At 37.1% G+C, this 27,650-nt stretch overlaps 1 protein-coding gene across 19 annotated transcripts in view; it reads left to right on the forward strand.

Annotated features, from left to right (window-relative positions):
- The window catches only part of Rabgap1l (RAB GTPase activating protein 1 like), a 581,968-nt gene that overhangs the window by 288,036 nt on the left and 266,282 nt on the right, over positions 1-27,650 (forward strand). For all 19 annotated transcript variants that reach the window (XR_013426383.1, XM_078022342.1, XM_078022343.1 and 16 more), the window contains one exon: positions 26,358-26,471. Coding sequence is in view for 18 of the 19 variants with exons in the window: in XM_078022342.1 (XP_077878468.1) it covers positions 26,358-26,471 (114 nt within the window). In the remaining variant the exon portion in view is untranslated. The remainder of the gene's footprint in view (positions 1-26,357; positions 26,472-27,650) is intronic.

The following is a 27,650-nucleotide window of genomic DNA, read 5'->3' on the forward strand; positions in this document are numbered from 1 at the left end:
AATCCTGATTAACGTGCACATAAGGCACACACTGATACAACCAGCCATATCGAGTCCTTACAGAAGGTCCTGGGACCTGTTTGTTGCTGGGAAGAACTGGAAAGAAATAAATTTGCTTTTTTTTTTAAACAGCTATTCTATAATTAGAAATTCTCCAGATTTAAAACACAATCGTGGTATTAGCCAGGTTTAACAATTGAGTTTAAATGAGTAACTATATCCTGACATATAGTACAAAATAGATACTGATGAATAAAAAAAAAAAGATCAGACAAATTTGTTAGAAAGCATTCTTTCTAGTTTTCCATAGTACCATTTTAAAGAGGAAATCTAAAATCTTTTTTACATTTGTTTTATTGATCTGTGTCTCAAAGCTCATAGTGATCTTGTTCTTCATTTAAGGACTAATCTTTTCATTCTTTGATGGATCAAATTATAAGGAAATTTGTCTCTTCTATTGATGTGAAGATTGAAGCATTAGGAGGGAGATATCAGAAGTTCTACTTTTCAAAGAATATGCCCTTATTTAATTTGTCCCACTTATGTTTTTCCATACATAGAACAATCAGATATCAAAGTGGCATGGTATTTTTATTACCTAGAAAAAAGTCATTACATGGGTATTAAAGGTATTGATGTGGCTTCTTTTCTTAACTGTGGGAATATTCTTGGTAGAAGTCATTACCAAACAACTGATTGATTTAAGCAGTGCCATTTAATTATTGGTCATATCTTATTTTTCCTCATTCTAAATAGCACAAGATGAAAATAGCCTAAGGTTCAGACTTCACTCTTTTACCTAAGAAATTGGTCTGACTTTTTACTAGGTGGGAGAAGTGTGGCCTGGATTTTCTCTTAAGTCTTTTTGCCTCTTTTTTTTTAGGTTCCTTTTCTGGAAAGAATAAATTTTTGCCTAGATAGTGGATATGGTACTTATCCTCACACCCCTGACCCCAGTCTTTTTCTGGACCTCAGAGGAATATGTCTTAGATCTGTTTTTCCCAGAAAATGATTCTTAATTCTTTAGCCTTCATTGGTTAACACAACCAGAGAGAGATGAAGATTAAGTGACAGACCATGGGAGTTTCTGTTTCTCCTCCATCATTCCACAGCAAGTACAGCTTATTCTCCCCACAGTTCACAGCCAAAGGGGCCATTTTAGTTCTTGTTTAGACTATACTGTCTTCTGCTTTGACCTTCTGATCACTATTCTCTGTTAGTTTCTATTTTTTTTAATATTTTTTGTGGCAAATAGTTATGATGCTCCTTACCACATCCTGGAGAGTTAAGTTATGAGGAAAAGATGCAGTCCTTGCTCTCAGGGATCCTTTTAGGGCAGAAAATGGGCCAGTACACCATCCCAAGCTCTCGTGACTTTCAGTGCTAGTCTGTCTGCCTGTCATTTCTCTCCCTCACATGTGGACACACTTTTTACACTCTTCTGCCTTTTTGAAAACTTAAGATGTCACTCGGGTTCTTGAAGAATAAATGCACAAATTCTCCTTTTTATCACAAGGCCTGGATTCTAATCTTGCTCTGTCATTTTCTAGCCATATGACTAATTTGTAATTCAATGCTGTAGGAGCTTTTGCTTTCTCAAGTGTGGCATAGCTGCTATCTCTGCTTCATCTGATGCCGTGAGCATTGCATGAGGAAGCAGTATAAAACCAGATGCTTGATAAGCCAGAAGATCCTGTAACAAGGTCAAATGATCTATGTCCTTCACTGTGCTCTCTTCCCGTCTCTTTACTTTTACCTCTTTTCCCTCTTTTCCTTTTCTTCACCTGACCTTCTCTTCCCGCTTCTCATCCTTCCCTTTACACCAAAGGAAATCCCATCTTTTACCTTTACCCACACTATCATTGCTCTGACTTCAGTTTGCCTGTTTTAGAACGTCATAAAAATGGAAGCATACAGTATGTATTCCTTTACACCTAACTTGTTGCACTGAGCATAGGGATTCTCAGCCTGAGCAACCATAGACACTGGGGCAGGATCATTCTGTGTTGTGAGTTGTGGAGGAGCTGGGGTGTGCTGTGGTTATGCAATGCTTAGCAGTATCCCTTACCTTTACCCACTCAGACCTATAGTAATTCCTTCTCCCAGGTATGAGAACCAGAAGGTGTCCAGATACTGCCAGCTGTCCTCTGAGGGGTAGAATTCCCCTGGTTGAGAACTATGACTTGGCCTACTATTTTTGAGATTCATCCAGGTTGAGGTATCATTTTATGGCTGAATGGTCTTCCATTATATGGATATATTTCTATTTTTCTACCCAAGCATCTGATGAAGAGCCTTTGAGTTGTTTGTAATATGATCAAAGCTGCTACATACATTGTTATACAGATTTTGTGTGTGTGTGTGTGTGTGTGTGTGCATGTTTATTTTTTCTTTTGGATAAATATCTATGAGCAGAATATGTTATGTTTAACACCCCATCCATCCCCATATCTTACTGAAGAATTTTCAAACATTCAAAAAATTTGAAAGGATTTTTTTAGTCAACACTCATTTATTAACCATCCGTATTCTTCTGTTAATATTTTACTGATTCTGTTTTATCACATCTTTCAATTCCTCCATCAATCCACCTTATATTTTGGTGCATTTCAAAATAGATTGCAGATGTCAGTACAGTTATTCATATTTTTTAAGTGCCAATTAGTTTTCCAGTGTGGTTTTATCATTTCAGTCTTTGTTCAGATTCTTCAGATTAGTTAGCAGCTCTGTCTGTGGTGACTTCTGTGGAAAATCTTGAGTTTTGTCTATTTGTGGAAGGCAGAAAGTTAGATCAAATGAACTAGAAGGAAACTTCATTCCACCCCAAAATTTGTATATCTGATTGTGCTCTCTATTAAGTTATGAAATGTAGAAATTTTAAGCAAGGTCCTGTATATAAATTTTATATGTGGGAAAACTTTGTTGAGAAAAAAAATGCAACAAAGACCCATTACTGGTATTTTTGTTGGTTAATAATTGCACTGTTTATTTCTTAATGATCTTTGAGGATATCTGTATTTAAGACATATTTCTTTGACCACTAAAGTGCTTACAAATGGCTTACTGTATTTATAGCGTTTCCCCTGTTGTTTATCTGCCTAATTCTTTTTTTTTTTTTTGTACCTGGGATTGAACTCAGAGGGCACTCTAACTCTGAGCCACATCCTCAGTCCTATTGTGTATTTTATTTAGAGACAGGGTCTCTTTGAGTTGCTTAGTACCTTGCTTTTGCTGAGGCTGGCTTTGATCCTCCTGCCTCAGCCTCCTGAGCTACTGGGATTACAGGCATGCACCACAGTGCCCAGCTGTGCACTTTATTCTTAAATATAGTTCTCTAAGATCTCACCAACAGATCACTCTATCTTGGGATTAAGTAGATTTCTAGCACCTTCTCCACAATTAGCATCCTATGATTCATTGATTATGTGAACTTAGTTTTGTTTTGGTGGTGCTGAGGATTGAATCCAGGACCTTGCTGTGCTAGGCAAGTGCTCTGCCACTGAGCTTCATTCCCAGCCTCTGTGAATTATTTGCAGCTATTGATGTTAAGGATGCATATCTTTTCATGGAACTGTAAAAGTTACGTAGAAAGTCTAGTCAATAAATAGAAGACCTATATCTAAGAATTAAAACTGACAAAGAATATTGTTAATCCAAGAGCTTATGTACACTAGTGGTATCCAAGTTCACAGCTTTATAGGGTTATGGATAGTGTTTTTTAATCTCTCTCTCTCTCTCTCTCTCTCTCTCTCTCTCTCTCTCTCTCTCTCTCTCTCATGGATAGTGTTTTTTAATCTCTCTCTCTCTCTCTCTCTCTCTCTCACACACACACACACACACACACACACACACACACACACACACACACACACACACACACACACAGAGCCTGCCAGCCTGAATAGCGCTGCTAAGTGTTCATTATCACCAACACTTCCATGGATTCAGTAGAACATCCTATGGTAAGTTTTCTTTGTTTTAAAAGTAGTAACTTTGTGCAGTTATCAGAGGGAATATAGCCAATAATTTAATCAGAAAATGCATAGTTTTCTAGTAGCTATCAACTACTTTGAAATCATTCTAAACCAGCCATTACAACCTGAGTTTAATCTGTTTAACACATAAAGAAAGCTGTTTCATAAGACTCTGAAGCTGATTTATAAAATGAACATGCCGTGGCATCAAATATTAATATTTTGCCAGCAGCAGGCAGTCCAAATGTTAATGGCTGGTATGCATTTGAAAGCCTACTTAACTGTGAATTTTATTAGGACCATTTCTCAGAGCAAGAGTTATAAATGGGCTTATAAATGAGAAATTAGCCTCCCTCTAGGGAACAGCAGTTTCTTTGAAATCTTAATTAACCAATCACACTGATCTTCTCTGCTTTCAATTGCCAACACTTGGTTAAATGCTGAAGAAAACATTGTCTAGCTGGAAACAGCTTAAATAATCAGAACACCATTTTTATATGTTTATATATGTATACCTTTAGAATAAAAATTGAAAGAAATTTTAAAAATGATTCATATTTATTTGAGTTTTTAAAGTCTATTGTACTTTAAAAAAATGAATCACATTGTAAAAATATACTGTAAAACTAGGAAATTTTTTAAAAATCAAAAATAAGCATAGAAAGGATAGGATGTTTCATGGGTATGATGATAATTGCTTATAACTTTTTTTACTTTCTTTCAAACAGAGGATCATAAATTAAGGCAGTTTATTTGTAAAGAAATTTAATGAAATATGAATAAATTGATCCTTTGTAAAGTGATATCTAGAAAAGATTTTGATACAGTGGATTAAAATAGATAGGTGAAAAATACCTTTTAATTACCTTTGTAATTGAATATTTTTTGTGGCAATACAACATATTTCCTGATACAAATTCTTCTGTGTAACATCATTACTTTTCCTCAAATGAATTTCCAACCAAGATTTTCTTAGAAAACATGAAAAAATGACTTATAAAAGTAAAATGGATTTATAGTCAGTTTTCGTACCTTGGACTTTGAAATTGTTTTATTTGTCCTATGTAGTTTCAGACATACTTATTAGGTTTTCCAATATTAATTGCAAAATCTAAACATATAAATGTAATACAGTCATTAAGTCACTCAAATTTCTACAATAAAGCATGGAAATCTGATTTCCCATATATGTTCACTAAATCTTTTTTTCATATTTAACAAACATTATACTTTGTAAGTGCCATACCCATTTGCATTGTTGTCGTCTTTGATGTTTAAGACAATCTGTGAGCTACAGGAATATGTTTCAGGCAGAAGGAGCAGCATGTATGGGTAAACACGTGTAATGGTAGTGTAGCATGGTGGTAAATCTTTACAACCTTGGATCTGGCAGTGATTTATTATGTATGAAACCAAGAGGATGAACAACAAAAGAAGCAGATGTTTGTGTGTTACAAAATTTTAAATTTTTGTGAATCAGAGGACACCACCAAGCAAATTAAATGATAACCAAAAAAATAGGGAAAAAATTACAAATTATTTATATAAGGGCCTAGTACCCAGAATATATAAAGAACTCTTAAAATTCCATAAGTAATTAAAAGATGTCCAACTAAAAAAATCAGAGTAGACATGTCTCCAAAAAAGATATGTAAATGTCTAAACTAGCACATGAAAAAATGCCTAATATTAATAGCTGTTGGTGAAATGGAAGTCAAAAGCACAATGAGATACCACTTCACATCCACTAGTCTGACTGTAATCACCATCAGCTGTTGACAAGTATATATGGAAAAATCAGGACCCTCATATGTTGCTAGTTGGGATGTCAAAATGCTGGAATTGCCTTAAGAAACATTTGATTAGTTCCTCAAAAGGTTAGATACAGAGTTCCACTCCTAGGTATGTACCTAAGAGAATGGAAAGCAAATTCTTGCAAAATGTGTACAGAATGTCAACAGAAATACTCTTCATGATAGTCAACAGGTGGAAGCATCCCAGGTATCTGTTGAATGGTGGATGGTAAATAAAATGAGCTGCAGCCACATGATAGACTATCACTGAGCAGTAGAAAGGAATGGGGTACCGACACATGCTGCAACATGGACAGACTTGAAAACACCCCAAATGAAATAGACCAGTCTCAGAAGACCACACAGTATCTGATCCTGTCTATATAAAGTGTTGAGAATAGGCAGATTTAGAGAGGCAGAAAGTCAAGGCTGCCAAGGGTGGGAGTATTGTGGGGAGTGATGACTAAAGGGTAGGTTTGTTTTGAGTTATGAAGATGTTCTAAACCTAGACTCTGGTGACAAATGCACAGTACTGTGAATGCTCAAAACCAGTGAATTTTACATTTTAAATGGGTGAATTTTTTGGTATGTGAAAAATAGCTCAATAAATTTATTTTAAAAACAAATATTTTTAAATATAATAATTTTCTGAGGAGACGAAGCTCAGGTCCTGTGATCAGGGCACTGTAAATGGAGAAGTGATGAATTTGAGAGTCAATAGTGAGAAAATGGCTTTATGATTGGACACTAAAAGGGTGGAGGTACTTATGCAAAGAGTCCCAGATTGAGCCACCGCGGATGAGGACTGGGTGAAGGAAGGAGTGTTTGGGGAAAAGTACACTGAGTTTGAGGTACTTGTGGGGAAACTTTGTGCAGAGGCTTAGTAGGTGATTCAAAATGTAGGTCAGAAGCCTAGAGACATAATTTGGGAATCATTAATGATTGGCCTAAAGTTGAGGCCTTGTGTAAGTAAAAACTGTGCAGAAAAGTATAGGTTAAGAAGAAAAAGAGGGCAAGAACTCATGGGAATTTTACAGAAGAGTGACTGGCAGAGGAGACTGAGAACTACAAAGAGATGAGGAAAATTGGGCAAAAGGTGCCCAGGAGCCGATAGAGGAAGAGGTTCAAGAAGGAGGGAATGGTTAGTTTGTCATATGCAGTCCATCTCACATGCTGAGAGTGCTGAAAAACAGGGCTGGACTGTGGCTCAGGGGCAGAGCACTTGCCCAGCATGTGTGAGGCACTGGGTGTGATCTGTAGGCCCCACATAAAAATAAGCAAATAAAATAAAGGCATTGTGTCCATCTACAACTACCAAAAAAAAAAAGAGCACTAAAAAATATCCTTTGTGCTGGACAGTGCTAAGGTCACTGTCACCTTGACGGGCAGCTGCTGTGCAGGCTGAAGAGAGGGCATGCAGGGCTCCAGGGAGGGCTCCTCAGTGGCAGTACAGCAGTGGCTTCACGAAAGACAGGCTTGCTGCCCTCATTCCTAGTGCTAGAACCTCTTCCTTTAATCCAGGAATTTCCAGCCCACTGTGCTTCGTTGTTTAAAAATGACATGTACTTTAATCCAGGTTGGCTTTTCTTTTCAAAACCAAAAATAGCAACACAAACTATAGCATCTGTATTATACACATTACTAGGATTCTCAAATTATGTAAATCTAACTCCACACACAAAAAGGATTTATATCAGAATCTATTTATAAAGTCAGAAAAATTCCTCTCACCAGAGCCTTACCTCTTGTATTTCCCAAGTGCTATTTTATTAAAAAAAAAAAAAGCAAAAATAAGGAATTAGGGGGGAATAAATGTTTTACTCAATGAAGATTTCACATAGTATAGCTAACTAGCTGTACTTTATCCATAGTCATCTGAGGACTTAACACACTGATCAAAGTTTTGATCATGTGTCCTTACCCATCTTTAACAAATCCATCTCACAGTTGTCCTAAAAATTCCTTTCTGAGGGAGTTAGATGTTCTCCTCTTTCCTGCCCATCTGCATCTCCTAGGAAGTGAGAAGTTTCAGGGCTCTTTCAAATTCCAGTGTTGTTGTGAGGCAGTGGTATTCAAACTGTTCTTACTTTCCTCTACATACACATATGTGTGCTTGTCAATTAGAAGCAAAAGTTTCCAGAAGTGAGTCTGTGGGATACATTGTGGCATTAACTCGAGTTCTAATTATGACCCAGTATGCTGAGTTCTGAGTCATCATCATGAAACACAGTTCAGAACAGAGAAGCAACTGGGGTGACCACATATTTGTTACTGTGACACCATTTTAGAGTTTGAGGGTATGATCTGGCTTCCTGGTAGCATCCAAAGGCTCTAGGATTTACCCAACTTCTAGATGCTAGAATTATTGCCCTCATACTACAGAATTAAAAAAAAGCAAAAGGATCCCAAGTTTACTAATATCTGCCATAAGTTGAATGCTTACTGTGTATTAGCACTCTGACTGACTGGCAAAGGTGATATCTAATCTTAAAACAATTTCAGAAATTAGAATTAACATCACTTTTTGGTAGAATAGTAGAAGGATTAAAGAAAACAAAGCTTAGGAACATTAAGTGACTTCTCTAAGAATATATAGTTTGTAGGTGGCCCATGCTTTTTGATTTTTTTCCTATGAAAGGTCATTTTTAGTGTTCTTCTTTATTGCGACTAAAGAAGATTGAAAGGCTTCAGGGGGCCCTTAACTGGACTTGGATACCTAGTCTGTAAGCATTCTCACTGCTTAAATGGAGAATTCAGATGATGCCAATGTAGTCAGCTCATTGCTCTCTCAATACAAGATAAATACTACTGCTTCTATAATTTTTGACAGTTTGTAGAACAAAACGTATCTCTGAGATCTGCACATTTATACATGGATCTATTTGAAGCCAAAGTCTCTGGAAAATGTTTAAGACCACTGCCCTACTTGTGCTTTTTAGTGGTGTTTGGCTATTAGCCCAGAGTGATAGAATAAACCCTTGTTAATTCCTTAGCCATGTGGAAGCACGGCTAAGGAATGTTTTTCAAAGTGGCATTGCCCAGTTTGTAAGAAAGTTGGGTGTATTGGAGAAAGAAGGAGAGCATCAGTAGTTTCTGTCTGAAGCATTTAGTAGACATAAGGCCAACAGACTCTTGGAGGCAGGTTCCAAGAACAGCCTTCCTTGGGAGCAAATTTTTACCCCCCACAATCAGATAGAGCACTAATCTCTGGGGTATATAAAGAACTCAAAAAACTAAACACCAAAAACCCCCCAAATAACCCATTCAATAAATGGGCCAAGGACCCGAACAGTCACTTCTCAGAGGAGGATATACAATCAATCAACAAATATATGAAAAAATGCTCATCATCTCTAGCAATTAGAGAAATGCAAATCAAAACTACTCTAAGATACCATCTCACTCCAGTCAGAATGGCAACTATTAAGAAGACAAACAACAGTAAGTGTTGGAGAGTATGTGGGGAAAAAGGCACATTCATACACTGCTGGTGGGACTGCAAATTGGTGCAGAAAAGCAGTATGGAAATTTCTTGGAAATCTGGGAATGGAACCACCATTTGACCCAGCTGTCCCTTTCTTCAGACTATACCCAAAGGACTTAAAAACAGCATACTACAGGGACACAGCCACATCAATGTTTAGAGCAGCACAATTCACAATAGCTAAACTGTGGAGCCAACCTAGATGCCCTTCAGTGGATGAATGGATAAAAAAATGGGCATATATATACAATGGAATATTACTCAGCAATAAAAGAGAATAAAATCATGGCAATTGCAGGTAAATGGATGGCGTTGTAAAGATAATGCTATGTAAGTTAGTCAATCCCAAAAAACAAATGTCAAATGTTTTCTCTGATTTAAGGAGGTTCACTCATAGTGGGGTAGGGAGGGGGAGCATGGGAGGAATAGATGAATTCTAGATGGGGCAGAGAGGTAGGAGGGAAAGGGAGGGGCAGGGGATTAGTAAGGATGGTAGAATGTGATAGACATCATTATCCAAAGTACATGTATGAAGACATGAATTGATGTGAACATACCTTACATACAGAGGTATGAAAACTTATTCTATATGTGTAATAAGAATTGTGATGCATTCCTCTGTCATATATTTTAAAAAACAAAACCAATTAAAAAAATAAAAGAAAATGTTTAAAGTAGGGAAAATATTAGCAAATTGTAAATTCCCAACATACTGCAAAATGTTTAAGTGCCTCACAAGAGACTTATCTGGAATTCATGTTATTATGATTTGCTTTTATGTTCTTGTTTTCTATTCATCCCCTATTGACCAATTGACATTTCTCAGTCATTGAAAGGCTTTGTTCCTGAGCCTGCTCAAAGCATGAGAATAAAACAAACAGTAATTCAGCTCTCTTTTTATCTTTGCTACATAAAGGTAGAATTTTTGTTTTTTACAGAACTGGTTTCTGCTTGCTAACTTTCTACTTAAATACTAATCTCTATATAACTAGAGTCATATAAAGATGTATTCATAGAATAAAGAAGCAAATGAATGCTCGTGATTGACTTCTAATGACATGAACTCAGGTGCATCATTAATTTATTTTTTTCCGTAATTCCTTGACCTCTAAAACCTATTCTAATAGAGCATATTCGTTATACTTATATTTCAAAGAACTGGTTTTGTCAAAATATTGCATGTTGATAAATGTAATAAAAGTTAAATGTGTGATTTTTCTTAAGGTCTAATAACAAACAAGAAACTACTACAACATTTTTAATTATTTACAGTTATGAACTTTGTGTCCTAAATCCTGCATAGGCTATTTATACTTGCTGGGAAATAAAGTCCCTATTACAGTGAATTCTTAACTTTTAGTAGCTTCAAGGAGTAATAAAAAATTTCAGTGAAAACAAAAAAACAAAAACAAAAAAAAGAACACATTCCATTTCCATTCTTCGCTCCTTCCTGTTTTTATTCCTCTAATCAAAAGGTGTTTTTTTTTTAATTTCTATTCCCCTACTGAGAGAAAAGTTTGTAACAAAAGGTTTGAAGGTATAGGACGTAGCTTCTGTGTTAAAATTTAGACCCATACTCTCTAATACAGTAGCCATGAGCCACACGTAGTATTAAGCTTTTGAAATGTGGCAAGTCAGAATTAAAAAGTGTTAGATGTAAACATTTTCATACCAGATTTCAAAAACTTACTATGAAAAAGAGAATGCAAATCATTTTAAGAGTTTTTAATGTTGATTACAGTACAGGTAGAGGTAATATTTCAGATATGTTGGGTTAAATAAAATGTTATTAAAATTTTATCCTGTTCCTTTTTATTCTTTGTGTGGCTGTAAGAAAATATAATTTTAAATTGTTTCCAATGCTTAGCATTGGATTTCTTTTGCATAATATTGATTTGGGCTCAATACTATAGTTATCCAACCTAACCTCACTCTGAAATATGGCCCATTATCAGATTTTAGGACCACTCACCCACCCAAAGAGGGCTAAATTTTGTTCAGCCTTTTCTTCTGTGTCTTGTCCAACATTCAAAACAGCAAGATACACCTTTATCTGATAGAAAGAAAAAATCAAATTTACTAGCTGGAGGTGAGGACAGGCAATCTGGACAAGGTGAGAACTCCAGGCTCCAGGAAGGGAGTTTCAGTTTTGGTTTTTCCATTACTACTGCTTCAGTGGTTTTCTTTCTGTTTGAACCATCCATTGACCAATGGACCAGAATAGAAGACAGAAGAGCCAAACCCACATAAATACAGTTATCTCATATTAAACAAAGGTGCCATAACATGTGTTGGAGAAAAGATAACCTCATCAACAAATGGTGCTAGCACAACTGGAAATCCATACGTAGCAGAATGAAATTGAACCCCTATCTCTTACCTCGCACAAAATAACTCAAAGTGGATCAGGACCTGAGCATTAGATCAGAGTCCCTGTACTTATTAGAAGAAAAAGTAGGCCCAACTCTCCATCATGTCAGCCTAAGAAATGACTTTCTCAACAAGACTTCTAAAGTGTAAGAAGTAAAATCAAGAATCAATCAATGAGATGGTACCAAACTAAAAAGCTGCTTCACAGCAAAGGAAGCAATCAAAAGCGTGAAGAGAGAGCCTACAGAATGGGAGAAAATCTTTGCCACCTGCACCTCAGATAGAGCATTAATCTCCAGGATATACAAAGAAACCAAAACAACTTAATATCCAAAAAACAAATAACCCAATCAATAAATAGACAAAGGAACCAAATAGGCACTTTACAAAAGAAGAAATATAATTAGTCAGCAAAGTGTGAAAAAAATGTTTAACATCTCCAGCAATTAAAGAAATGCAAATTAAAACCACACTGAGATTTCATCTCACTCCAGTCAGAATGGCAATTATCAAGAATACAAATAACAATAAATGTTGGCGAGGATGTGGGAAAAAGGTACATTCATACATTGCTGGTGGCACTGCAAATTGATGCAACTACTTTGGAAAGCAGATTTCTCAGAAAGCTTGGAATGGAATGGAAAGAGATTCCTCAGAAAGCTTGGAATGGAACCACCATTTGACCCAGTTATCCCACTCCTCAGCATATACCCAAAGGACTTAAAATTAGCATACTGTAGTGACACAGCCATATCAGTATTTATAGCAGCTCAATTAACAATAGCTAAATTATAGACTAGATGCCCTTCATCAGATGAATAGATAAAGAAAATATGGTATATATACACAATGGAATATTAGTCAGCCATAAAAAAGAATAACTTTATGACTTTTGCTGGCACATGGATGGATTTAGAGACTATTAGGCTAAATAAAATAAGCCAATCTGGAAAAAAATGTCCAGTATTCTCTTTGATAGGCAGATGCTAACACAGAATAAGGGGGGAGGGGAATAATAATAGTTCAGTGGATTAGACAAAGGGAAATGAAAAAGCGGGGGACAGGAATAGGGAAGACAATAGAATAAATCAGACATAATTTTTGGATGTTCATATATGAATAAATCACCAGTGAAACTCCACATCATGTACAAGAATGGATTCTAACCAGAATAAGTTGTAATCCATGAATATATACTATGTCAAAATGTACTCTACTGAACTATTATACCTAAAAAGAACAAATTTTAAAAATTGTTTCCAGAAAATGTTGCTTCTTATTTTCTGTGCTCTTCTTCTGTTTATACACTGAATATGCACTCAGTTAGTCCTGTTGGTGCGACCACTCCTGAGGCTTGAGATGCTAGGTTGCCGTTCCTGAGCCTGGGGAACTAAGTTTCTTTTGTGGTTGTTTGATTGCAGGCAAAAAGATAAAAGTTGCTGATGAAATTGTTTCAATGGAAGTGGGTTGCTGTGTGTGGAGTGTACACACATGTGGGTGTATTAAAGAAGGTTCTGCTGAAATTACTTTCACTTAAAAAGTTTCTATTTTAAAATATACAATAGGAGAAGAAGAAAATTTACATCTTTTAATTAAATAATTTGTAATTTAACTCAGAGACTAATTATTTGTTCAAAAGTTTATCATTTTAGTCAGATACCTATAGGGCCTGTTAGCTGGTAAAAATCATTCTAAGAAAATTTAAAATCCTTTGGAAAAATAATTAACATATAAGTGTGGAAGTCAACATTTATTTATTTAACTTTTAAATTAAAAATAATTGTTGATTATGTCCCACCCTAAACATCTGGTTTTCCTGACTTGGCACTGGTGTATAGCTGCTTGTCGCCATTCCACTCTACCTGCAAGGCCTTTCATGTTGTGCGCTGATCCTTCTTTACACCCGTATGTCCAGTGTGAAACCAGAAAGGTAAAGTGTCCTCGACGGGCCTAGCCTAGTACTGAGCCTCAGGTCTGGGTTCATGTCCTCAGGCTGATTTCGAAACTGCTTGTCTCTGTGGCCAGATGATTTTCTCATATATCAATTGATAAATCTTTCGCTTGGCCTTTGGTCAGAGGTCAGTGTTGATGAAGTAAAATCCTCAGCATCTCTGGCCTGTGTTCACCGAGAGGAATCGTCATCTGTCCCCTGCCTTCTTGTCTTCCGGGACCTCAGACCAGTCGGCTATATCTTAATTTGATCTTGTTTTCCAGGCCATTAGTTCAGTTTTTCTGTGCCTCACAGACTTGGTAGTTTCACTAATGGTGATGTCTCTCCATTGTTATCTAGATGTCCTCAGTTTGTTCCCAGACTTTTAGAGTTTATATCAGATCTTTCTGAATCTATTCATAGCAGTATCTATAACTTTCAACTAGTATTTGCTCACTTTTATTAAGTAAATTTAACACTGTTAAATTGAAATGTAAATAGCTTAATATTGAATATTTAAATAGGACTAAAACCATGTATGAGGATGCTTAGGTTTTTTTTAACTCTGTAATATTAGTAATCTGACTAGTACTGCTAGATTTAGCAAATAAAAATAGAACACTTGCTTAAATTTTAATTTTAGGTAATCAATAACTAAGTTTTAATATATATATTTCCCATGCAGTGTTTTATCTGGCAAGTCCTAAATCTGGGGTAAAACACTGCGACTTTTAATCCTTAGGAGTGAAAACATTGTGGTGTCCCTTAGGGAATCCTAACACTATTAGACAAAGCCTGCAGGATAGTTGAGCATATTGAATTGACTATGTTTCTTCACAGAGTACCGATTCTTGTAGTAATTTCCCTGCTGAAATCCTTTAGTGAAATGCAAATGAAAAGCTAACAACTAAGAATTATTCTGCACATGAAATACCTTTGAGCCCCATCCTCGTTCTTTCCTCCTTTCTCCTTGCCCAAGTCTCTTTGATCCTCTTTGTGGGCTATGGTCCAGCTCTATTGCAATATCTGCTCTCAGATTAGAGCCAGACTGCTCTTGCTGCATTTTCCCCACCGTATCTCCATTTCTCCTCCACTTTTAGGAGTTGAATACATTCCCCTGGTGACAAAAGCAGATGTGCCCTCTTGATTAATACTCAAGATCACAACGCTGCATCTTTGTTGTTTAAAGAATCAAAACCATTGCTACGCCGTCCTTCTTCTTGTTGCTCCACATTTGCTACATTTGTGAAAGTCTCTACCTCACATTGTCCCAGCTTTGTTTGAGGGCTGCATCATCTACGTTATGATCTTGAACACAACATCACAGCTATCATCAGCATTTAGAAATGCCGACTTGGGAGCTGGGGCTGTAGCTCAGTGGCAGAGAGCTTGCCTTGCACGTGGGAGGTACTGGGTTTGATCCTTAGCACTACAAAATAAATAAATAAAATAGAGGCATGCTATCCATTTACAACTACAAAAAAAATTAAAAAGAAATGCTGACTTGGAAGAGTACTTTTTTCAGTGACTACTTAGATAATCACAGCACTGTACCATCTTCAGAAAGCATTTGACTCCTGGTGGGTTGAATGTATACTTAAGCAAAATGTGTGCTTAATATATCTGTGCAAAGTCTTCTTCAACTGTTCTTTCCCACACATCAGGAGCTGGCATTGTAAACTGAGGTGGGATGACTTGCTTTACAGTTAGCTAGAGTAAAGTTTTGAACATGAGACCATTTGTTCTTTGAGAATGAAAACATTGTGAATCATGATGTTGGCTGTGGCTGTCGTCCCATCAGCTATCATTCTGTCTTGTGATGGTTTATCAACCTTCTCACAAGGGACCCACCTTAAGGCATTTCACAAGGTAGATTTAAGTGCTAAATAATGGAAGCTTTGTCCCAGTTCACCTCATATTTGTGGTTCCTTGTGAGGCATGACCACACTCCACATTCCGGCAACATAAACACTGTCTTTATCCTTTTTCTTTCTTATTTTACCATTTTCTTTCTTCATTGAATCATTTATTCAACAAATATTTGTTTACTCCCCACTACATGTAGGGTAGTGGATATGCTATCCTAAAGCACCATCTCTAGCAGCCAGGAGTGATCTTTTAGTTGAAGATAAGATATGTCTTAGCCCAAGGCAATATGTGTTATGTTTTGTGGAAGTCTACACAACTTGACATCAAAGGAAGCAGGTGCTTCACCACAGGTCCACAGGAAAACACTGCAGAAGAAGTCTAATAAGCCTTTACGAATGAACAGGATTTCACTATGGGACAATGTGGAAAGTAGGATCATCCAGCAGGGGAAATTGCTCATAAGCATTGAAGCTTCAGAGAACAGTGCAAGCTTGCGGAATGGACTGTGCTTCAGATGGCATGCAACGAGGTGCGTCTCTCTTTGCACTTAACAAATGGCACCATATTGTAAATGGATTTGAGTGCTATGAGGGAACAGAGTAGTGCTGTAGGTAGATTAACCTGAAAGGACTATCGAGGCTCCTTGAAGGAGTGAAAACCTAAGGAAGTAACAATTTACAGCCTGTTGGAATAGCCTGGACAAAAAGTCATAATAATGTGAACCAGGTGTGCCACAGTCCGGCTGGGCAACATAACTGGGAGGTGACAAGCAACTTGAAGGTTGAAGCGGGAACTGCTTTATTGCAGAACAACAGCGGTATATATACCTAACTGATTACACACAGCTTGACTCAATTAGCATCATCCAGATAACAGCAATCAGCCAATCTGAATGGCTTGGTGGCTTTGCCTCACAAACCACTCCTCCTGGCAAACTGCCAGGCACCATCTTGACTTGATTGCGGCCCCCAACACAGGTGGTAGTGACAGAGAGGGACACAACCTGGCTGACTCAATGCTAGGTACTTTGTTTAAAGAAAATATCAGTTTCTTTCATACTGTGAACTGTTCCATGTATACCTAGTTACCATGCAGCACAAGAACAGTTTTGTATATGCAGCTTGGTGTCAACAACTTAAAACTTCAGAAAAACAAGAGAGGTTTTATTTGTAGAACCAGACCTTAATAAAAATGCAGGGCCAGAGAGCTTCCTAAGAAACGTTCTTGTGCCTCCATAGCCACTGACTCAAGTCAGTGGGCCTTCAAAGAGTAGCACTATGCATGAAGAATAAACAGAGTAAAATTTAGAATATCTAAATTTTTATAGCAATTGCATTTTCTTTCCCTTTGTTAGAAATTAGCAGAAGCCCAGAGGACCAATTGGTCAAGGGAGAAAAAGGGAGCAGAGACTTCCATAATAACCCTATCAGCTCGGACTGAGGGTAAAGAGGACACTTGATTATATGGGAAATTCTGAATTGAGTTTTTTTTTTAAATTTTTAATTCTAAATGAACCTTTATTTATTTATATGCAGTGCTGAGACTTTAACTCAGTGCCTCACACATGCTAGGCAAGTGGTCTACCACTGAGCTACAACTCCAGTTATTGCTTAAGTTTTAAATGTGGAATGAGGGGTCTGTTAAATGTAAGTTCCCAAACAATAGTTTGTGGACATTTGCTGGTGACTGCATAGATGCTTATGAAAAATACAGATTGCCTGGAGTACCGTGAAGGTTTCGGTAGATTGAATCTGGGTGGCATCTGGGAACATATGTTCTGAAATATCGTCTCAAATGATAGCCATGGTGTTTGCTATTGACTTTAGTAAAGGTCCAGGGGAGAAAAGTTGAATGACAGTTGCTGATACAGTGGTGGATGTGATTTCCTAGTGAGGCCACAGAGAGCCCGTGGTGTGCAGGACTGAGTGCAGAGTGAGATAAGCAAAAAGCAAAGAAAGTGAAAAGAATAGTCTTTGGGTGCTCCTAAATCTTAGATAGTCCTCATTTCTGAAACCAAATAGAGAAAGAGTATAAAATAAAATAAAAAAATTTGGACATCTGCTTCTGATTTGGCTTCATTTCAAAATAATCTGACCTATCTCAAAAAGATTTCTTCCACTTCCAAAGGAGTGATAGTTACAAAATCTGTTGAAGACACAGAAATGGACATCTTAAATAGAAAAGAAGAAAAAAAGGAGCTCGGTGTCGTGGCACATACCTATAATCCGGAGGTGGGAGAATCACAAGTTCAAGACCAGCCTGGGAAACTTGGACATTGTGCCCTCCCATGGGGGTGGAATGAAGAGAAGGAGGGAAGGGGAGGGAAGTACACTATCGGAAAGGAAATTTGTAATATTATCTAGAATGGAATTAGAATACTTAATGTATTGAAATGACCTTTATAATTGAGGACTAGTCTTAAAGTCTCTGAGGACAAATCCTTCATTCTTAGCCAGTCCTATTTCTTTTGTTATTATTGTCATCAGTGCATCTTCTACTCCTAGATGACTAAAATTTTGTGTTAGTAGAAATATGCTGTTATGAAAAATAAGAGAATGGACCATTTCCTATGCCTTTTTGATGCGCCAGATCCTGGTACAATGTTATTTATTTATTTTTTTTTCAGTTTTAGATGGTAGATGGACACAATATTTTTATTTATTTTTTATGTACTGCTGATAATTGTGCCTTACATGTGCTACGGAAGCACTCTACCACTGAGCTACAACCCCAGCCCACAATGTCTTTTTGCATAGAATAAATGTTAAATATTTGAATGGTTAAGTTTTCATATGGACATGTGCAACTAGGAGATATTATTTGAATACATTACTTAAATCATTTTGTAAAAAGCATCTAAACTATATTTATAAATTTCTCAGGTAATGCTCATCTAGAAAAGTCGTGGTGTCATTTTTGGCCATTCACTGAAGACACCTGCAAATGCAAGCAAAGCTGGGAAATGTCTAGAGAAGTATTTATTGTCACCCCACTCCCACCTCAGGGCCTTGTGCCGTCGTTCCCTTCTCTAAGTATTTGTACTTTCACTCAGAGAGAAGAAAATCAACCCTACCCAAATACCAGCCCTCTCCTCACCATCTCTTTATCTTGTTTATTTTTTGATAGTTTCACTCAGCAACCAACATGGTATACTTATTTGCTTAATAACTTTCTCCCCTGCTACTAAAATATATCCTCCATAGGAGCAGAGACTGTCTTGTTAAAACCTGGTATCTTCTATATCTTGAATAGTGCCCAATTCTTAATAAGTGCTTAGAAAACTATTTGTTGAATACATGAATGGATTGGATTCATACTATAAAGCAGAATAGGAAGCTTATTTTTGTGTATATTTCAGTGTTTATCATTCAATGTAAGAAGGTGTAACTGAGGGGCTGGGGTTGTTGTTCAGCAGTAAGTGCTCATCTAGCACATGTGAGGCCCTGGTTTTGATCCTCAGCACCACATAAAAATAAATGAATAAATAAATAAATAAAGGTATTGTGTCCAGCTACTTCTAAAAAATAAATATTAAAAAAGAAGAAGATGTAACTGAGGCGGGCGGAGTGACACATGCCTTTAATCCCAGCAGCTCAGGAGGTTGAGGCAGGAGGATTGCAAGTTCAAAGCCAAAGTGAGGTGCTAAGGAATTCAGTGAGACCCTGTCTCTAAATAAAATACAAAATAGGGCTTAAGATGTGGCTCAGTGGCGGAATTTTCCTGAGTTCAATCTCCAGTACCAAAAAAAAAAAAAAAAAAGAAAAGAAGAAGAAGTAACAGCTTTAAGAGTTTCAAAGAAAAGATTTTAAAGTGATGAAAGGCTCAAGAGGTAGAATATTTTCTAAAAGTTTAACTTGTAAAAATAGTTACTGAGTATACACAAGATCAGAATTAATAAAATTCGAAAATAATGGTTAGGTTAGAATAGGCTTATCAAACTTTTTTTTTTTTTAAATCACAGGCATTCCTCAAAACTTTTTGGAAAAGTTAAAGAATATGTTGTTGCATGCTGTGACACCACCCCAGGGCTTCTTTCAGGAGCAGAATGTGCATCATGAATCCTGACTGGTCTATAGACACTTTCTCTTCTTCCCTTTGTTCCCCTTTAGTTCTCTTTGCTGCCACTTTCCCTCAAGAGATTTCTTTTTATATGAAGGCAGAATATATATATATATATTTAACCTTTATATCAGACTTTGGCTCGGAGGCACTTAGCAGCCGCATGCAGAGCCTGGAAAGCAGCACACTCCTGATGCAACCCAGCTGAGGGTGTTTCTTTGCTTCCGTATCCCTCACTTCTGTTAGTACCCATCCCCATAGGCAAGTAATGAAGTCTGGCAGTGACCCAGCCTGGTTTTGTTACTGTTTCTACTTCATAATTGTAGTATCACACTTGAAACTAGAATATACTTTAATATTTTCTCCTTTCGTCTTTGGCTTTTTGCATTTTTGGCAAACATCAAGGGGAATAAATGAGACCCACCACTGCAAACCCATCTGCCTTCAGGGACATGTAAGCAGCCCGGGCTGTGATGTTTAACCACCCAACGCAGAACTGCAGGGGAGTCCCTGGGGAGTAACAGAAGGCACATTCGAAGGTCAAATTTTCTTTAGCTCTGAATCATTTATCTGCCAAGTGATTGTGGTAGGGAAGGTCTGCATTGGCATTTTCAATGGCACTAACAGATTGGCTTGGAACTTATAAAAAACTGCATTGAATTTGTGGTAGATGTAAAGTGAAAGTACGGTTTATACTTTGGGTTTGATAATAGGAATTAATAAGAAGATATGCTGTTACAGTTTTTAAAATATGGCAAACCCAGGTACAGATGAGTTTATTTGTCAGCATATTACTCTTATACTGCTGCAGCTGCCATCAAGGTCACATGTGAAAATAGTCGTCCTCACTAAAATGCCCTTCTAGTTCTTGACAGCCCAGAAATTACTTCATAAAAAATAATAGTATGTGATCTTCCAAACCTGTCTTCCTAATGCTTGTTGACACTTGGATGTTGCATTCATTTCTTTTTTTAACAACAAGCTAGTCAGTGATGATTCTCTTCTGGTAGGAATTCAGATAATTAGAAATCCATCAGGGCAGATGTGTTTTACTGGAAGAATAGCTCATAGTATTCTTGCCAGCAGGCCTGAAGTGGAACCCACTTTACCATGATCAAAAGTCAACGAAGCTCCTTCTCATACCTCTTTGGAGATAGTTTCCAACTGCTCTTCAGTAAACTGAATCAGACCCTGTGTTTGTAACATGTATTTTAGCCACTGAAAATTGTCTTTTTTTGAGTCATATGACTTAATGGTTTGTAAATTAAAGAGAATCCTGGGAAAGTGGATTTAGTTTCCCAGGATAGGATATAGGGGTATAAAGTATGGGGAGTAAAACTCAACTTTTCAGACTTTGTTGCAAACTTTTCACCACTTTGTGGCCCAAAGTCAGCTTTTATGTATGGCCTAATCTACGGCAGGAGAAAGCATGATCTCAAGTTTCATTCTTGGTGGCGATAGTCCAGAAAGGAGGTATATAGTTGTGACAGTGGCATTTATCCTGTTCATAACCATGTGTTCAGTCATTCTCTGATCTTTAGAAGCTAAATTCTAAAGTAATGACGAAATTGGTAATGCTTTGGCAATTGTATCTTCTACCTTACCCTGTCCTTCCCTCCCTTTCTGGGTATATTTGACTACATCTTTCTCTAGCATGTGATTTGTATGCAAAGCTGATCCCAGATTGTATATCAGTTAATAAAAGTAGTACTTTATCCAAGTAATTGTTGACCTTTGCTTTTATTAGCTATTGAATAGAAACAAAGATAATTTAGAACACATAACACACATGATAGGAAATTAAGAGCAGCATATGTATGTCTTAATATACCATCATGCCACAAATTCTACAAGAATTGGTTTCATAAATATAATGCCATAACAGTTTTTTATTTTATTATTTAGAGTGTACAAATATAGAAGAATGTCTGAAATGTAATTCACCAAAAATAAAACAATCAGTAATGAGTATCTCATTTATACTAGGCAATTTGCTAAACTATTTTATTCTAAATGTAATTATGCATTTGATAATATCCTATTTTATAAACAAGGAAACTGAAGGTTAGCAGGAGTAAATAACTTCCTCTCCTTGACATTTTCTCAGAAGATCTAAAATTAGTGTACAACACCAACACAGCCACATCAGAGTTTATAACAGCACAATTCACGATAGCTATATTATGCAATCAACCCAGATGCTTATCAATAAATGAATATATAAAGAACTTGTGGCGTGTGTGTGTGTGTGTGTGTGTGTGTGTGTGTGTGTGTGTATGCAATTGAGTTCAACTTAGCCATAAAAAAGAAGGAGAGTGTGGCATTTGCTGGTGAATGGATGGAAATAGAGAATATCATGCTAAATGAAATTAGTAAAAGTCAGAATCTCAAAGGTTAAATTTTTTCTCTCATATGCAGAAGCTGGAGTCAAATAAAGGATGGAGGTTAGGGGAAGGGTAGAATAAAATAAAGAGCCAATCAACTACAAATTAATAGACAGGCCAAAGGAAGTCTAGTAGAGGAAGGAGAGAGGAGGGAGAGCTGGAGGGAAAGGAGGAGGTCATGAACTGAAGCCAGTGTCCAGGCCTGTAGGAGCTTGTGGAGATGAACCCAATATTGTGTATGACTGTAAAGCTCATTAGGGCTTTATAAACATAATAATGACAAAATAATATAAAATAATAATAATAAGGCATAAAAAAGAACCTAAAGTATTTTTTTAAAAAAGAATAAATACCTTGTCTGACATCTTGTAGATATGAATGAGGAAAGCAGAAATGGAATCAATGAGTTTGACCCCAAATCCCTGAAGGACCCTGCTGGACTCTGAGAAGCAGAATGGGAGGAGGTGTCCCTGAGAAGTGAGCTGTGGGTCAGGTTGTGGGTCTGGATTTTGGTGCAGTGGGGGCACTTGAAGGAGCGGCTTTTCCCCTCCTCTCACTGTGAAGAGAGTGGCAGGACCCAGGGGAGTCTTCTATGGGAACCTTCGGGACAATGAACTTTCAGTTTTGGTTGTGATATGAAAGGCTTTTAGCCATATGAAAATGAGATGTTTTCACATGAAAGTCTTAACTCCAGATATTTAAATGGTGAATTTTTTACCTCACTGTCTTTCCTCTGTGTTCACTTTAATTCTTGTACAAATTGGCCATCATAATCAGAATAAGTCTGAAAAGAAAGGAGTCACAACTAAAGAGAAGAATGTGTTTTGTCCTCCTTTCAGAGACTGTTAGATTTTGGTGACTCCTTGAATCAAGTATTTGCTGAATGAGTGGGTGAGTGAATTTGGAAGATTAGGTGTGCATTCCTGAAATATACACTGTTAAAGTGAAGTTCCTGAAATTATTCCAGTAAAAGCAATGTATAGAAAGAAAAATATAGAATTACACATGTGTAGAAAGCATGTAAAAGTCATCCTACAGAAGGGAACTCTCACACATTGTAAGGGATAAAGTAAATTAGTGTAGCCATTACCAAAAACAGAATGGGAGATTCCTCAAAAAACTAGAACTATGATGTGATTCAGCAATTCCACGAGTGGAAAGGAAGTCCATATGTTCAACAGATAACCTGCACTCTTGTGTTTTCTCAATAGCAACCTAGGTGCCTATCAGCAAATGGATGGATAAAAATAATGTGGTATATGTACCAAACAGAATATTATCCTGCTATGAAGAGAACGAGGCAATGTGGATAAGCTTGGGGACATGATATTAAGTGAAATAAGGCAGACATACAAACACGTATACCATGTGTGCTCACTGACATGGGAAGCTATGAAGTTGATGTCAGAGATGTCAAGGGTAGCATAGTGGCAGGAAGTATATGGCGGGTTGAGAAAGGATGGTTAATAGGTATGGAGAAGTTAGTTGGACAGTAAGAACAACTTCTACTGTTCTGTAGCACATTAGGATAATTATGGTTGACAACAATAAATTATGTATTTCAAATGACCTGGTAGAGAATATTTTGAAGTTTTCTAACACAAGAGAAATGATAAATATCTGAAGTGATAGACATGTTAATTAACCTTATCCAGTCATTACCATATTGTTGTCAGGAATCGAAATATCGTACTACTTTTCTGTTGCTGTAACAAAATACCCAAGGCTGAGTAATTTATAAAGAAAATAAGTTTATGTAGCTTGTAGTTCTGCTTGGCTCTGGCCAGGGCCTCACAATGGATGGTATTAGACTGGTGGGGGTGTGTACAAATGAGAGTGATTTCATGGCAAGACAGGAAGGCAGAGCATAGAGAGAAGCCATATTGCTCTTTTATAGCAACCCCTTGCAGGAACTAACCAGAGACTCACAAGAGCTACACTAATTCCTTCTGGGTAAACATTCCCTGGTAACATAGTCATCCCACACTAGACCCCCATCTCTTAAAGGTTTCACCACCTCAGAACATCATTACACTAAGGATCAAGCTTCCAACATGTGTACCCAAACCATATGCAAACAAAGCATGCCAAACTTCATAAATATGTATAATCATTTTGTCATTTAGTAATTATTTATAATCAGCCATAGAGTAGGCCATTTGAGGCCATATCTTGGAGGAACTTTCAAAAAGTAAGTCCAGGAAGGAGAAACTTAGGAAATGTTGGTGATTTTATTTTCCTTTGATTTTGCTCTTTATTTCTTAAACAAGAAAGATCAGGTATGCATAGAAAAACTTACTTGGTATTGTGAAAATTTACTTTCTAGACATTTTTATGTAGTTTCCCTTCCTCTGAATCAGTCTGTTGATACCATTTTTAAAAAGTACAATGTTAGGGGCTGGGGGTGTGACTCAAGCCGTAGTGTGTTCGCCTGGCATACGTGCCGTGCAGCCCGGGTTCGATTCTTAGCACCACACACAAAGATGTTGTGTCCGCCAAAAACTAAAAAATAAATATTAAAAATTCTCTCTCTCTCTCTAAAAAAGTACAATGTTACACATGTAAGCAGTTAAGTAGTTTCTAGGTAATACAAGTCCAATATTTTTCCCTCTTAATATCCTGCAGAGTACAAGGAGTTATTCTGTGAGCCACTGAATACATGTTTGCCTCTAAAATAGTTTACCAGTGATAGTAGTAACACTTTGTTGGTCAAGATTTTACTATAGGGAAAGACGCCTATTGGGGCAGGGTGAACTGAAGAATGAAAACTTTGGACTGTCTGGCTACCAGATTTTCATATTCAGACTCGAGAAGGGATAAAATAAACATTTCAGAGAGTATGTTTTATTTTCTTTCTCTCCTTCTCTTTCTTCTTCTCTCTCTGTCCTCCCTCCCACTCTCTCTTCTTTCCTGTCTTCTATTTCTATCTCCACACACTCCCCCCCTTTTTTTGCAGTGCTGGTGTTTGAACCCAGAGCCTTATGCATGCTAAGCACAGGCTCTACCACAGACTGTACTCTACTCCTCTAATATATTTTCTATGTGTTGCCTTTAGACTTACCCTCTTCTAGACCCTACCCCTAAATTTTCTTTAGCACTAGCAGTTGCATTTATCTTGACAAACACAAGTTTTCCATGAATCTATCCTTTTCTTATGCTGGGGCATAGCTTATCTTTTTTAAAAGTTTCATTTTTATTCAGCCTTAGCCTTCCATTCCTGAATGCCATCAGAATTTCCTCTGGACTGATTTATCGTATGTTCCTTGTTTGCTATTGTTTGCTAGCAAACTTGGATCTCTTCTGTTTGCCTCCTTTGTTTCTCTACATGATATAAGATCTAATTACCACCCAGCATGAAGTAGCAGCTAAGATGAAAAAGGCAGCAAGAGCAGGCAGCAGCTTCACTGAGAGCTAATCAGCTGCCCCTCCTTGTGTATTCAGCTGAAGGAGGAAGGGAAGCAGCATTCACCAGAGTGACTCATATTTTAAATGTTTTTTTTCCTTTCTTGATTTGAGACTGAAAGGGGGATTTGTTCAAATTGTTATGGAAGCAAAACACAGGACAATACTTTTAATTTGCAATTAGTAGACTTTGATGCTTCTTTGGGTTGCACAGAGTATTTTTTATCTTCAGGATTGCTCAAAGTAGTCCCATCCTATTATCCTGGCATTTAAATGCAGATACAACAAACATTTCCAGGAATAAAAAGAAAATCAAGTGGATAATTAATAAGGCTTAGAATTTTACTCAATTTTGAGCTTTTGGTTTCCAAATTTGCCTAAAACTATCTCTAGGTTTATGTACAAAGCATATGGCATCTTACTATAGTAGCTTCTTGGCTTTTTGTTTTGTGGGATGGATGAGTTGGATAATTAACCTTGTGTATGTGGGGAGGGAGTTGATAGTATTTTTAATTTTTAAATGACTGTGATTTGAATTTCCCTTTATTAGATTGTCAAAGATTAAAAATTAGGAAATATGTGATATTAGGTTCATGTGAAGAGACATAATACTTGCTTTGGGGGGAATTTATTTTGGTCTGACAATTCTAGAAGGACAATATCTATCAAAACTGAAAATACATATACCCATGACCTAACAGTGCCACCTCTAGGAATCTACCCTTGAACATCCTGTAAGACTCATGTATAAAATGTTCCTTATGGTATTATTTTTATGTAAATATATAATGCAAAAAATGGTCATTAATAGATTAATAAATAAAGTAGGATATTTCTCCTCTCTTTGTCCCTCATATAAACACACATGCACACACCCATACACTTACAGATTGGTGGGTGAAAAGACTTTACAAAAAAGTGCTGTTAGCTCTTAACTCCGGAGGATAGGATTGCAGGTCTCAGGTAAAAGGGTGGATTTGGGGTGCAGTGATTTTGTGCTTTTTAAAGTTTTTTACCCTGTGTATATGGTGTTTTTCATAATTGAAAGTAAATTTTATGTTAATAACCAAATGTGGGTTTTTCCCCTCTTAGGACTCAGCGCAGGAGAGTGTTATTACTCGAGATATTCATCGTACTTTTCCTGCTCATGATTACTTCAAGGACACAGGAGGAGATGGTCAGGAATCGCTTTACAAGATCTGCAAGGTAGGGCTCTCCCCTCTGTTTTTTTCTAGAATGTTGTACAGGGCTGTTTTAGGAGCCTATTTTAATTAAATCTTTTAAGTTTTCCCCTGTTTTTGTGCCTTATTTGCATAGTACCATATTTTCTGCTGTGTACTCCTGGATCCTCGATCCAGCGCCCTTCTCAAAGGGGACTTTTCTTCCATGTGTTCCTAAGGAGGCACGGCAGAGCTGCAGCATGGCTCTACTGCTAACAGAAAGGAACAGGATGTCCTCTCAGGCTGTGCTGTGAAGGCTCTGAAGAGTCCCAGAGGACTCTGCCCTTCTGACTAGATAATGTGGTGATTGTCTGAACTTTCGACAGGAAGGCAAGAGTGAGAATCAGTGTGGGGCCTGTTGTTGAATCCTGGCAGGTTCTCTGATTCTGTTGATATACTCTGTACTAAGTCACATTATACATCCTTTTGTTTATACGTTTCATTTTGAAATCTTTCCTCTCCCTCATTATGAGCAGGCCTGGAAAAACACGGCTTCCTGCTTTCCAGTGAACTGCTTAGATACAAAGACCCTGTCTGTCAGTGGAGAATAGCTAACAAGTGATTAATTGCTCCAGGTTACAACAGAAATGCAGAGGGAAGTGTAGTGGATATACTCATCTTGTTCTTACTTGTCATTCTAAGAGAGATTGTTAATAATAGTGAGCTACATAAAACTCAGATAATAATTTGGGGAAAAAGCAAACACTGAGGCTAATTTGTAAGTTAGATAATCATTACCTGAGTAGCAAATTTAGCCTTTTTAATGAATAGTGAATACTTGCCAGTGGGTAGTCTGAAGTGTTTTCACAAATCTGTTCGTTTTATATTTACTGTTGTTTTTTTTAAATAGCACTCACATAAGCACTTGCCTACATATGCCAACCAAGTACAGTTGTTTAATTTTGCAAATGGCACGTTTCATTAAAATCTGCTTGCATGTTGGTGGTTTTGCCCTCTTCCCACTCCTCCGTCTTTTTTTCTTTCTCTCTCAGTTTTTTCGATCTCAATATTTTGGAATAATATAAATATACACTGATCAGAAATATATTTTGGGGGGGGGGTGCCGGAGGTGTAGCTCAGTGGCGGGGTGCTTGTCTAGTATGCATAAGACCCTGGGTTTGATTCCTGGCACTACAAAAAAAAAAACACATTATTTTTATATAGA

Source organism: Ictidomys tridecemlineatus, chromosome 10 (assembly GCF_052094955.1).
Source record: "Ictidomys tridecemlineatus isolate mIctTri1 chromosome 10, mIctTri1.hap1, whole genome shotgun sequence".
NCBI lineage: Eukaryota > Metazoa > Chordata > Mammalia > Rodentia > Sciuridae > Ictidomys > Ictidomys tridecemlineatus.